Source organism: Balaenoptera acutorostrata, chromosome 1, assembly GCF_949987535.1.
Source record: "Balaenoptera acutorostrata chromosome 1, mBalAcu1.1, whole genome shotgun sequence".
NCBI lineage: Eukaryota > Metazoa > Chordata > Mammalia > Artiodactyla > Balaenopteridae > Balaenoptera > Balaenoptera acutorostrata.
The window spans coordinates 88,900,904-88,916,229 of record NC_080064.1 but is presented as its reverse complement, the minus strand read 5'-3'; the positions used below and the strand labels follow the sequence as shown (position 1 = coordinate 88,916,229).

General features: G+C 33.6%; 1 protein-coding gene across 1 annotated transcript in view; it reads right to left on the bottom strand.

Moving 5' to 3' along the window:
• Positions 1 to 8,983: 8,983 nt before the first annotated feature.
• SLC35A3 (solute carrier family 35 member A3) overlaps positions 8,984 to 15,326 on the bottom strand; it is a 47,165-nt gene continuing 40,822 nt past the window's right edge. The window contains exon 8 of the mRNA XM_007169532.2: positions 8,984 to 14,587. Within this exon, the coding sequence (XP_007169594.1) occupies positions 14,497 to 14,587 (91 nt within the window). The 3' untranslated portion in view covers positions 8,984 to 14,496. The remainder of the gene's footprint in view (positions 14,588 to 15,326) is intronic.

Sequence of the window (15,326 nt, the reverse complement as noted above, 5' to 3'; positions counted from 1 at the left end):
AACAGACTTAAAGCTCTTTAGAGAAAGTAAGATGAGATAGATTTCATAGTTAAATCCCCAGGAGTTTGTTTTGGATGGATAGGGAGGGTTGGTAAGTTCATTTATTGTGTGGTTACTCTGACCTTTTTCAAAATCATACTTCATCTAGCTGCACCATCATCATCTGCACCATTTATCATCAGCTGCACCATTTATCATCCTTAACAACTGATTATTGTTCAGTCATTCAAAAAAATATTTGAGTACCTCTAAGTGTCTGCCACAGTTTTACTAGACACTGGAGATACATCAATAGATGACATGATATTTATCTACATAGAGCTTAATTATACTGGGGGACAGAGTTATAAAACAAACACAAAATGAAGATAATTACAAATTGTGGTAAGTGCTGTTGTAAAAAAGGTAATAAGAGAAATTTAGCAGATATTGAATGTCCAGAATGTCCCAGGCATTGTGGTAGAAGAGCTGCAATAGTAAACAAGAGATGAGTCTTGTAACAGACTTACTGTGCATATACTTGTGGCTTTCTGTGTGATTTGGGGTTGTGAAGATTCACAAACTTTACGTTAAGAGGTTGATGTGTCAGTTAGGGTTCTTTGGTTATAGTCAACAGAAACTAGCATTAGCTAACATAAGCAAAATGGAGTGATTTGGAAGGATCCTGGAAGTTCCCAAAATGAATGAGAAGGTGAATAATCAGGCTTGAAAACAGGCAAGAACCAGTATTTAGAAAGTTCATGAGAACACTTCATGAGGCACTTTGGAAGGGAGAGAAATCCCTTGGAGAGAAGGGCAAGTGGCTGAAGCTAAATATTCCTAAAGAAACAAGATTGTATGGCAGAATCCAATCCCCCCAAATGTGCCGTTTATTAAAGAAACTGCACTTCACCATACAAACAGAAGAGGGCCTCCTTAACTATGAAACAGTCACCTACATTCTTTCAAGCTTTCCTTCTGTAGAACAATCTGTTCTTGCTGATCCAAGAAAATCTTACATGTTTTACGAGGGACAGAAAAAGCCACCAAAACCCCATAAAAGGCTACTATAAAAAGAAAACAGAAAATAAAAACTTTTAAATTAATGGAAAATACTACCCTCTAGAAAGTATGAAGCAGAGGAAAACTATATACATCACTCCAATATGAATTAAATATTAAATGAGCAATTGCAGATGTGAAAAAATGTAACAAACTGTTAAAAACTCAATAGGAAGATGAGAGTTGATCAAACTCAGGCAATTTACTGAAAATGTAAAATCATCTAAAAAAAATGAAAACTAGCAATACAAGCCTACCTCAAGAAACAGGAAACATCTCGAATAAACAACCTAACCTTGCACCTAAAGCAATTAGAGAAAGAAGAACAAAAAAACCCCAAAGCCAGCAGAAGGAAAGAAATTATAAAGATCAGGTCAGAAATAAATGAAAAAGAAATGAAGGAAACAATAGCAAAAATCAATGAAACTAAAAGCTGGTTCTTTGAGAAGATAAACAACATTGATAAACCATTAGCCAGACTCATCAAGAGAAAAAGGGAGAAGACTCAGATCAATAGAATTAGAAATGAAAAAGGAGAAGTAACCACTGACACTGCAGAAATACAAAAGATCATGAGAGATTACTACAAGCAACTCTATGCCAATAAAATGGACAACCTGGAAGAAATGGACAGATTCTTAGAAATGCACAAACTGCCGAGACTGAACCAGGAAGAAATAGAAAATATGAACAGACCAATCACAAGCACTGAAATTGAAACTGTGATTAAAAACCTTCCAACAAACAAAAGCCCAGGACCAGATGGCTTCACAGGTGAATTCTATCAAACATTTAGAGAAGAGCTAACACCTATCCTTCTCAAACTCTTCCAAAATATTGCAGAGGGAGGAACACTCCCAAACTCATTCTACGAGGCCACCATCACCCTGATACCAAAACCAGACAAAGATGTCACAAAGAAAGAAAACTACAGGCCAATATCACTGATGAACATAGATGCAAAAATCCTCAACAAAATACTAGCAAACAGAATCCAACAGCACATTAAAAGGATCATACACCATGATCAAGTGGGGTTTATCCCAGGAATGCAAGGATTCTTCAATATACGCAAATCAATCAATGTGATACACCATATTAACAAATTGAAGGAGAAAACCATATGATCATCTCAATAGATGCAGAGAAAGCTTTCGACAAAATTCAACACCCATTTATGATAAAAGCCCTGCAGAGAGTAGGCATAGAGGGAACTTTCCTCAACATAATAAAGGCCATATATGACAAACCCACAGCCAACATTGTCCTCAATGGTGAAAAACTGAAACCATTTCCACTAAGATCAGGAACAAGACAAGGTTGCCCACTCTCACCACTATTATTCAACATAGTTTTGGAAGTGTTAGCCACAGCAATCAGAGAAGACAAAGAAATAAAAGGAATCCAAATCGGAAAAGAAGAAGTAAAGCTGTCACTATTTGCAGATGACATGATACTATACATAGAGAATCCTAAAGATGCTACCAGAAAACTCCTAGAGCTAATCAATGAATTTGGTAAAGTAGCAGGATACAAAATTAATGCACAGAAATCTCTTGCATTTCTATACACTAATGACGAAAAATCTGAAAGTGAAATTAAGAAAACACTCCCATTTACCATTGCAACAAAATGAATAAAATATCTAGGAATAAACCTACCTAAGGAGACAAAAGACCTGTATGCAGAAAATTATAAGACACTGATGAAAGAAATTAAAGATGATACAAATAGATGGAGAGATATACCATGTTCCTGGATTGGAAGAATCAACATTGTGAAAATGACTCTACTACCCAAAGCAATCTACAGATTCAATGCAATCCCTATCAAACTACCACTGGCATTTTTCACAGAACTAGAACAAAAAATTTCACAATTTGTATGGAAACACAAAAGACCCCGAATAGCCAAAGCAATCTTGAGAACGAAAAATGGAGCTGGGGGAATCAGGCTCCCTGACTTCAGACTATATTACAAAGCTTCAGTAATCAAGACAGTTTGGTACTGGCACAAAAACAGAAATATAGATCAATGGAACAGGATAGAAAGCCCAGAGATAAACCCACACACATATGGTCAACTTATCTTTGATAAAGGAGGCAAGCATATACAGTGGAGAAAAGACAGCCTCTTCAATAAGTGGTGCTGGGAAAATTGGACAGGAACATGTAAAAGTATGAAATTAGAACACTCCCTGACACCATGCACAAAAATAAACTCAAAATGGATTAAAGACCTAAGTGTAAGGGCAGACACTATCAAACTCTTAGAGGAAAACATAGGCAGAACACTCTATGACATACATCACAGCAAGATCCTTTTTGACCCAGCTCCCAGATAAATGGAAATAAGAACACAAATAAACAAATGGGACCTAATGAAACTTAAAAGCTTTTGCACAGCAAAGGAAACCATAAACAAGACCAAAAGACAACCCTCAGAATGGGAGAAAATATTTGCAAATGAAGCAACTGACAAAGGATTAATCTCCAAGATTTACAAGCAGCTCATGCAGCTCAATAACAAAAAAACGAACAACCCAATCCAAAAATGGGCAGAAGATCTAAATAGACATTTCTCCAAAGAAGATATACAGATGGCCTACAGACACATGAAAGAATGCTCAACATCATTAATCATTAGAGAAATGCAAATCAAAACTACAATGAGATATCATCTCACACCGGTCAGAATGGCCATCATCAAAAAATCTAGAAACAATAAATGCTGGAGAGGGTGTGGAGGAAAGGGAACACTCTTGCACTGTTGGTGGGAATGTAAATTGATACAGCCACTATGGAGAACAGTATGGAGGTTCCTTAAAAAACTACAAATAGAACTACCATACGACCCAGCAATCCCACTACTGGGCATATACCCTGAGAAAACCATAGGTCAAAAAGAGTCATGTACCAAAATGTTCATTGCAGCTCTATTTACAATAGCCAGGACATGGAAGCAACCTAAATGTCCATCGACAGATGAATGGATAAAGAAGATGTGGCACATATATACAATGGAATATTACTCAGCCATAAAAAGAAATGAAATGGAGGTATTTGTAATGAGGTGGATGGAGTTAGAGTCTGTCATACAGAGTGAAGTAAGTCAGAAAGAGAAAAACAAATACAGTATGCTAACACATATATACGGAATCTAAGGGAAAAAAAAAAAAAGGCCATGAAGAACCTAGTGGCAAGACGGGAATAAAGACACAGACCTACTAGAGAATGGACTTGAGGATATGGGGAGGGGGTGGGGTGAGATGTGACAGGGTAAGAGAGTGTCATGGACATATATACACTACCAAATGTAAAATAGATAACTAGTGGGAAGCAGCCGCGTAGCACAGGGAGATCAGCTCGGTGCTTTGTGACCACCTAGAGGGGTGGGATGGGGAGGGTGGGAGGGAGGGAGATGCAAGAGGGAAGAGAAATGGGAACATATTGTATGTGTATAACTGATTCACTTTGTTATAAAGCAGAAGCTAACACACCATTGTAAGGCAATTATACTTCAATAAAGATGTTTAAAAAAAAAAAAATGAAAACTAAATTACAGGGTTCCTAAGAGAAAACAGATACACATGAAAATAAGGAACATGAAGGAGAGGAATAAATCAGCTATAATGAAAAAAAGAGAAAATAAGGATCAGAGAGAAAATGACATGGAAAAAATTGTCTGGGCCTCCAGGAAAAAAACAACAACAAACAAAGTTAATATTTTTTCCAAAGGGGGGAAAAAAAATCAAATGGTGCCAGATTTCTTGACAATAACACCAAGCAACACAACGATGGAGCAACATTTTCAAAAAAACTCACAGTGTGAGCCAAAGATTTTATAGTTCATCAAGCTGTACTTAAAGTATCTAGGCTCTAGAAGAAATTTTAAACATGCTAGAACTTGAGGAATATTGTACTTACAAGCCCTCTTTGAGTACTATACTAGAAGAGCTTCATCCAGCCAAGAGTTGATTGGGGAGCCTTCAGCTAAAGTACTGGTGAAGAGTATTAAATATACTTAAAATATATTTAATTTTATAACAAATGCAGGGACTAGGGTGAAAAAATAGTGTGTAAATGTTATATGTTCTAAAACATTTCGAATAGAAATAAGGCAACTAAAAAATATGAGAAGATGGGAGGAAGGAGTAGAATAAGTTCATTGGTTGTCACAAAGGCAATTAGATGGGAGTCAAAGAACATTTAAAACGGCAAACAACAGTAGAAGCTTAAACAAGCAAAAAGAGGTCTTTTATGGCATTACATAAAATGTTATCAGTAAAAAGGTAACCACTAGAACAGAAAACCCTTTCTAAACATAAAAAGAAATTTTAAAAGCAAGGAACACACTCCACATGGTGAAAGAAATGCAATAAATATAGCAATGTACACACATTTATTTTTTAAAAAGAAACACAGGAAAGATAAACTAGCAACTAATGAAAATAATTATCTATAGGAGGTGGTTAGGAATGAGGTGGAAGCATAGGCATGGCGGCTTGGCTAATCTGAGTATACTTTTTATATAATTTTAACTTTGAACCATGTAAATGTTCCACGTATTCAAAAGCAATAAAATTTTTAAATTAAATATAAAATTGAATACAAACAAAAACAAACTAAACTAGTTCTATCACAGTGATAGCATAACCATGTAGAGAAAATAGTAATTTACATTAACTTCTGAACACTGTACTCTTAGTGGACTATTATTCTAAGGACAAAGAGAACTGCAAAGAGATCTTAAATTTTATTCAATATGTTTTCCATTAGTAATACTGGTATTGTAGTGCTGAAACATAAGCTATATAATAAAACATATAAGCAAATAAGTTAATGTTACTCAGAACCAATATTTTCACTGTAAGAGAAAAGAGAGGCAAAATATAAAATAAGAAAAAAAGCTTGTAATACTAATTTTAATTGTAAACATTGATTTAAATTCATGAACTCTTAAAAATGTTATTTCCTAGCTCTGCCCACTGATATATGGCCCATAAGCAAATGGAGTTCAAATTTCGTTCCCCCTAAAAGGAATAGATAGGGCTCCTTGGAGAAATAGCTGATATTCCCCAGCTTTGGAACAGGACGAGTACGAGGCAAGTCTGGAACATATTGTTGTACCTGAAGAAAGGAGGCCCTCAAAGACTAATGTGGTCATGTCTAAAAGAACAGAAGCTAGCTTCTAGTGACCTCCACTGGCTACTGGCTTACAATATGAACATCAAAAAGAAATGTGACTGGGGAATTCCCTGGCGGTCCAGTGGTTAGGACTCCACACTCTCACTGCCGAGGGCCTGGGTTCAATCCCTGGTCAAGGAACTAAGATCTCATAAGCCGTGAGGCGCAGCTAAAAAAAAACAAACAAAAAAACAAAACAACAAAACTGTGACTGTAATTAGCTATAATATATTGAAGATTAAGGACAGTGATATCTGGAAAGAAAAAAGAGGGCCTTGGGAACAAGAAAGGAGGGAAAATAGTCTTTTTAAAATAGAGGAATAGAAACTATATAATAAATGTAGAAGAAAATTAGAGAATTAAAAAATTTTAAATCACTATTTTGCACCTCAGTGTGATAAATGATTCAGTTAAGAATCATCAGGCTTCCCTGGTGGCGCAGTGGTTGAGAATCTGCCTGCCAATGCAGGGGACACGGGTTCGAGCCCTGGTCTGGGAAGATCCCACATGCCGCGGAGCAATTAGGCCCATGAGCCACAACTACTGAGCCTGTGCGTCTGGAGCCTGTGCTCCGCAACAAGAGAGGCCACAACAGTGAGAGGCCCGTGCACCGCGAAGAAGAGTGGCCCCCGCTCGCCGCAACTAGAGAATGCCCTCGCACAGAAACGAAGACCCAACACAGCCAAAAATTAAAAAAAAAAAAAAAAAGAAAAAGAATCATCAGTTGATGCTAAAACCATTGAATGAAAGGCTGGTAGGAAAAAGAACATTCCCATGGTGCCAAAATATTACCCTAAAGAATACTAATTACTAAGGGGAGAAAATGACCTTTACAATGGAAAGATCTGTTAGTCACCACCTTGACTGAATGATTATCATCAATAATGAGACAATCTAGAATTATGTGTCTTCTAATGTGATACAATATAAAACCTACAAGATAATCTATGAAATATTCTTTCCCAAAACATTTAACCTGTAGTTAATCAAACCTACAGACTTCTAGTTTGAAGGAAATGCAAAGAATAAAGGGAACAAATCAAGGATATTGACAGATCATGGATAGATGCCAAGTGACTTAGATTCTTCAAAAAGTCGCATCATGGGGAAAAAAAAGCCATTGGGGTACAGGGAAGGATCTTCTAGACTAAAAGAGACAATCAAATAGAAAGTATGAACCTCAACTGAATCCTGGATCAAAGCCAAAAAAACTGTAAAAGGTCATTTTTGAGACAACTGGAAATATCTGAATATGAACGTAGATGATACAATCAAATTAAATTTTCTTAAGTGTGATAATGGGATTGAATTTAATTAGAAAAATGTCCATATTTTTAGAAGTGTCCTGATAAAGCTAGTATGGCAAAATGTTAATAATTGTTGAATTCAGGTGGAGGGCAAATGGGTATACTATTATTTCAAATTTATATACTTAAAATTTTTTTCAAAATGAGAAGCTGGGGAAAATTTAAATTAAAAAAAAAAAGGTCTTTAACAATGCTTACTTTGTGAGTACATGGAGATGACCCATGAATTTTTCAAAACTAAGCTGACAATCTATCATAGCATGATTGAAGTTATTAAAATGGCAATAAGAGTATAAAAACGAAATATTAAAAGCAAAAACAGGGGAATTCCCTGGTGGTCCAATGCTTAGGACTCGGTGCTTTCAGTGCTGAGACCCAGGTTCAATCCCTGGTCAGGGAACTAACATTCCGCAAACTGCGGCACGGCAAAAAGGCCTTTAAGGTGAATGGAGACAAATATAAAGTAATGAAAATTTGGGGCATTATATATATATAACATCCAAAGTAAGCTTCAGATTTTAAAATTTTAGAATTCATATCAATATTTTGAAACGGCTGTAAAATGAAACATAAACTGACCTCTGTCATTTTCTGTAATCCTATTAGCATCCAAGAAACATTACTGTTGCTATGATATTTAAAAACCTATTGAAGCAGCTTGCATATATTAGAAAAAGCACTTAGCATCATAATTTTTAATTGCTGTATTTACTGTCCAAGCAAAATAAAATAAAATGGAACATAATAAAACTTCAGCCTAAAGGAGAAAACTTAAACCCTCAATTATTAGAAATTGTGTTTTTGTATATACAGTGTTTTTTAAAAGAAAGAACACATAAACTCACATCCACAGATTTTGTTTAAAATATACAAGTGAAGTCTGATTTAACACTTTTAACTAAGCCTTTTAAATACTTTAAAGTACATTTTTTTAGAGTGAATTTTCAGATGATTACCCAAAACACTGTAACAGCATTCATTATTCTTTTAAATCCTCAGTAAGTTCAAGTTAAAAAAGGATGAAAGTGTGTATCTCAGGTAAACTATTCCCAAAGGAATATCATTACTGTTTGTTTTAAAGAAGTTACTTTTAACATGTTAGAAACCCTAAATAAATAAATGTAAATAAATGCATAAATTTAAAAACCTGATTAGATCCAATGGAGGGCTGATACTTAACCCCAATAAAGGATGACTGGAAATGTGGAGCTGTCAGTTAACAGTGAAGGCCTATTATGAGCCAACCTAAAGTGATGACTACTGGTAATTTACAATTAGCTCAGGGAGCACCCTTCTAGTTGCTAGATGGGATGCTGCCCAATTCATGAATCGTCAAAAAAGCCAATTAGAGCTTCTAAATAAATAAATAAATAAAATTAGCTCAAAATTGTATGTTAATATACAGCATAGATTAAAAGTTTATAATTTTTATATTTGTCTTTTAAATATTCCAACACTTAATAACATTGTAATTAAATATCAGAACTGAAAACTAAATAAATACTACATATGCTACTTAGCACTGTATCTGATTATGTTTTTCTGCCCTCGAGTCATATGTTCAGAATCATTTCACAAAATTTCTGAAATTAAAAATGACAATGTATAAATGTCTCCAGAAACAATTGTCATTGCTTGTGTCATCCTCATCAGTTCAGAAGAATGTGTATTAGAGACGAATGGCCACTGTGTAAGGAATTTGGCCTTACCCAAAGAGTTCTGGCCTTCATCGTCAGGAGGTCCCAGTGAGAGGAGTGTCTTTGTTATTCATGTTGGGCTCCTCAAATCACATCTGATAATTTATGGTAACATGAGCCCCTAGAGCCTGAGGTCAGCTAGTTCTCCAGGGAGGGTCAGGGCTGGAGAGTGAGTTCAACCATGTGTGCAAAGAATCAATTGGTCATGCCACATAATAAAACTTCAGTAAAAATCTGAACACCAAAGCGTGGGTGAACTTTCCCGATTGGAAGTACTCCCGTGTAGTATCATAAATTGTGGCCAGAGTATATAATATTGTCTAAGACCCCACAGGGAGTGGACAATTGGAAAGGACGACTGGAGTTTGGACCCCTCCTAGACTCTGCCCTATGTGTCTCTTCCTTTGGCTGGTTCTAATTTGTATTCTTTCTCTGGAATAAATGTGATTATAAGTATAATAGCTTTCAGTGAGTTCTTTCTAGTGAATTATTGAACCTGAAGGTGAATTTGGGGAACCTCTGAATTTATAGTCACCAAGACACTCTACTATATAGTACAATTTCAAATCTTTGGGATTTGAAGTTCGGCAATTTATTTCCTCTGATATTTTCTCCTCTGGAATGTGTATGTAATCAATCCTGCTTTGAAAAAATTCTCTTTTTAAGAACAGTAAGAAAGACAATTATGATTACTAATGCTGGTCACTATCTGACTGTGTTGAATGGCAGTGGTATCTATAAGATTTAGATTATGAGGCGTATTTGCATAGCACAGGATTCAAGGATTTTGATACACTTTGAACGAAAGTATTCCAATAAAAAAAAATTTAAAGATTTTCAGTTAGTGCTTCTCATGAGAAGATACCAAAGAAGAGTATACGTTTTAATGCTGATATTCTTATTTTAGTAACATTTTAAAACAGCATTTTGTACAAGGTTACTTCAGTAATAAAGGTGGAAATAAAATCCTTTATATTGCTTATCATTTGATCTCTATGCATTGGATAGTCACAATACAAGCAATTATATTCAAATTATGAAGAAAATTGGGGATTTCCTGGCAGTCCAGTGGTTAGGACTCCGTGCTTCCACTGCAGGGGTCACGGGCTTGATCCCCGGTCGGGGAACTAAAATCCCGCAAGCCGTGCGGCGCGGCCAAAAAAAATATATGAAAAAAAAATATACCAATTACTGTAATTTCTTAACTTTGAGGCTAGCAAAGAGATAATTTATTTAAAGCAAAAAAATTTTAGACTGTTATCATCATACAGGTAGAGAAATTCTAACGAGTTTAAATAAAATCCAGCCTTTCGTGCTAGGGCATAGGCTAGTAAAAAGGAAGATCACACACATGATAAAGGTAACTAGAGAGGTAGGGAAAGGCTCAGTGAGTCATTTTTGATATATAGAGAGGAGACTAATTCATGGTTAAGTCAAGCACAGGTGAATAGGGAAACAAGGAAATATAGGAAAAAATTTACATAGTTATGAAAATAATCTATTTCCATAAATCTACTGAATAGATAATAACTGGATACCAAAAAATGACAAAGAGAAATTTATCAATTAAAAAGCCATTTAACAAAAGACCAATTTACAGATTCCTTTGAATTATGTCCGTAAAAAATTTAAATATACAAATCACAGCCCCAAACCCAAAAGAATCTTCCTAAACAAAGGAAATACACATATAGACAAATTCAGAATCCAAATCATTAAAAAAATAGTTTAAAAATCACAGTAAATTATATCTTATAATAAGAAATAAAAAACCAACATGACAGTTATTTACAATTGTTAAAGTTTCAAAATTTCAATGATGGAGCAATAGTACCATAATTTATTTAAATAAGTTCTGTTCACTAATACTTGTATAATATACCTATTTTAATATTCTGTTAGATAATGGATTTAAATAGCAAATGTTGAAACAACGAAAAAATTGAATTATAGTTATTCTTAAAACATCCTAATTTTGCCTATGTGTCCAAAATTGTGAATTACAGTATTGTCCTCCAGAAAAGTCAGGTATTTGGTAAAGCAAGGCACATAGGACCAGATTTTGATAAAGGTGCTTTTTCTTTGGTCCTATAATTACTTTAAATATGCTACATATCTGGGAGATCCTTAAGATGACTTTCAATATAGCATAAATAACTTTTATAAACTTTTTCTTATGTAGAGCATACATTCACATGTAATTAAATATTATAACAACGAAAGTGTAAATAAAATGAGTGATGCTAAACCCTGTTTTTAAAAACAAAACAAAACTCAGGTGAGTGACTATACAATGACATATTAAAAGTCTAATAATTTGATATGTAGGAAAAGTGTATCAATTCTTAAGAACAGTTTGTATTACACTAAGTCTACTGAGCACAAAGTCAATTAGTTTCCACTCAGATTCTGTCTCCTTAGAATCTAGTTTAAATATCAAACCACCTTTCCTTCTATGAAACTGTGACATTCAATATAAATTGATGTAAACATTTAAGTTTTGCATCTCTAAACTACATTTTCCACCATAAAAGTAGTCTACAATGTCTCTAAAAATCACTTATTATAGAATTGGTAATATTACTGTGTTGATACATCTACATGTTGCATTTCAAAATTTTCTTCCAAAATACCATATTCGTAAGTTTTATAGAACTATCAATTGGCACTCTTCTCCCATGAGTTAGCACATTTTTATAATGAACAAAGTAGTAACATGTAAACTCTAAAAAGTATAAGAATTTAAATAATCAAGGAGTCATCATTATAAAAGATTGATACAATAAGGCTTCTGGAGGTCATCAAAACACAGCACACACAGAAGAAAACAGCATTATCTGTATATATGACATGATCTAGGATACAGGTCCACCTTCTCAAATATGATTATTTCTTTATGAATCATAAACTACACAACCAAATCTCTAATAACATTTTCAAACCTACTAGAAAAGCAAAATATAAATTATGCCTGTCTAAAAAAGTTTACTTTGAAAATAGACTATTTTGCCCTTTCTCAGAACTCTTGATTACATTTTATAAACTTTGGTGGGAATCTTGAAAATTGTGTTATTTTGGACACCTGAAAATATATTACTAGTGTAACTAACATGTCTGATGTCCAATAATTTGCTGTATCATTTTTTGAAGTGTTAAAATTGAGAGACTAAACCTGAATTAACAATAAATTATGAATGCACACCGAATTAACACATAAATACCCAACCAGTACTTCAGTGTGAGCTGAACATAAATCTTTACATTTAGTCTAGAATTCTATGCATTATAGGACTTAGATTTCCCTTAGCAGTAAGTAATAAGATGTAAGCCTGAATGTTGTTACAGGCTAAAAACACCATTCTCAAATTGTGGTAAAGTTATTAAATAAATACTCTAAAAGGTGGTCACTGAAAGTCGTTAAGTCAGAGTTCCAGAAAGTTTGCTTGGTGCCAACTTGGAATCACCAGCAAATTAATTTAAAATACTTTGTAATTTTAAGCATTTTGTAAAACTCTGTATGGAATATATTAGGCTTTTGTCCTGTAGAGGCTAGGTTTGCCTCAGCAAAGTAACACAGCCAGTCCTAATTAGCCAAAAGTAGCCAACAGTTTGTAACATAGTATTTTTCAGCCAAATTTTGTTTAACAAAATCCATTAGAATTATATAAAAATATTTATTTTTTACAGATTTATACTATTAGAACAGGAGACTTTTAAAAATATAATAATGTATGAAAGAAAAAAAATAAATTACTTCCTATACATAATAGGTAATTCTGTCTCTAGTCAATAATTAAATTAAACCCATATTCCAATTTTAGAAAGTATTTGTGCCCACCAGTTCATTTGATCATTTCTGCTATATTTTCTCTGCCTGAACCAATTTATTAAATAACTCATGTAATTTTCAATCTCAACTCCAGTGCTAAGCAAATGGAAAGGAAACCACTATTGTAAAGCAAAGCTGTGGCGCCTTCCTGGCAGCTTTGGTAGGGCCACAGAAAGGGAATTCAGAATTCGGCTGCCTCTCCCGGACATGCATCAGAGAATTCCTGGAAATGGTGGGTTTATGTGAGGCCTAGAAAGTTCTTCTGAGCAGCCTTGAATTTATACTTATAGTGCCATTTAAAATAATGTAATATCATGGCAATCTGGAATGTCTCCAAGAAAAGTCATTTTGGTCTCAATTTATTGATATCTGTACTACTATTTTTTTGGTTGTTTTGTCAACAGTTGTAGATTAAAAGAAGTTTTTACAGATCAATGAGTAAAATATTCATCTAAAAATGCTCTAGTTATATACAGTATATGCTTTGATAGTTCATAATTCTCCAAATGGAGACATTAGACAATTATTATTATTTTAAATTATTATATGAGTATTTAAATTACATTTTAAAACTTTAATGGAAATTAACACGCACAGAAATTTATTTTAAAGTAATATTAAGGATTTATCTGATTTACAGAAAAATACAATTAAGAGATTAAGGACAAAACTCCATTAGTGTAAAACTGGCTACTATCTAGTACAGGAACAACTGGATTCCTTGCTTCCAGCAGTTCTGAAGCACTAAAAGATCTTAAAATGTAGATGGAGAAATAGATGTGTACATTTCTTTACATTAAATTTAAATATGAATTTTATTGTCTGACAAACCAGACCCAGAATGTTACTTTATCAATTTTTATGCAGTTGAACATTTGCAACATATAGCAGTCCTTTGTTTAGTAATCTTCTGTATAAATATAAAAATCTGAGATACATGAAAATGTTTTTCAAATCATCCTTCTATTTCTTCACAGCTTTATAGGTAATTATAATTTTCAAACTTTGAATATCCATGTTATTTGATATATCTATACAGAAAGAGTAAGATAAAAAACATTTAATAAGATTAAATATATCTAATTTGCAAAACTGATGTCTGACATTTGTTGTGTGCTCTTGCAAAGAATGCATAGGATATTTCTGCAGCAATCAAAAACATAAAATCTTTTTAAACTCAGATTTCAAGTTTCCTCCAATAATTACTCTAATCCCTGGAAATACTTTCAAGTTTTGATTTCTAGATGCAATAGGCATTTTGTTACATATACATATATTTTATCCTTAAACTTTTATATTTTCAAACCATTTGAACATTATGATCAGATTCAGCATGATGATTTTTTTCTTAGAATCTGTAGAAGTCCTCTGTGCAGGATTAATGTTGAGCTTCCTAGTGCACCATTGTGAAAAACCAGATAAAGATAGTATTACCACTATGCTTTAGTGGGATTTCCTGCAGGTTTAGGATCATAACCATATAGGAAAGTAGCTGTTATTACAAGGATGGCTCCAAGGAAAAAGACACTAAATAGATGAAGAAAAAATGAAAAAGAGAAAATCAGATTAAAAACAAAACAAGTTATATTTCTTTACTATAAAAACATATAATTTGGGACAAAATGTTCCAGTAACATGGCTAACAAATACTGAGTACTTACTATATTCCATATATTTAGCTAAGTGTTTTACATGCATTATCTCATTTAGTTCTCACAACAACCCTATGAAGAAGGACTAGCATTGTCCTCATTTGTTTATATATGAGGAAACAGGTTTAGAGAATTTAAATAATTTGCTTAAAGTCCCACAGCTTGAAGTGGGAGATGGAATTCAAACTCAGGTATGTTTAACTCTAGAGCCAAGCCTGCACTTTCATCCACTGTGCTATATACTGTAGTCTCCCAAAGCAAAGATGTATAAAATGTTCTATTTCATCTTTTTTCAAAACCATTTTTTAAAATCGAAGTATAGTTAATTTACAATATTGTGTTAGTTTCAGGTATACAGCAAAGTTATTCAGTTACACATATATGTATATATAGTATTTCATTGTAATGTGCCTTTTGCCTATAATACATTGAATAATAAGAGATCTCAATTTTTTTTTTAATTTGAATATACAAAGGGAAAATTGCATTCTTTTCAAACCACAGTAAAGTTCAGTTTAAAATACAAGGTAGTAATAAGCAAAACTCGGGATTTTTATAGGATGCTTTACAAAAGGAAATAAGACTGAATGCAGGAAGACTTGGTTTCTTCCATA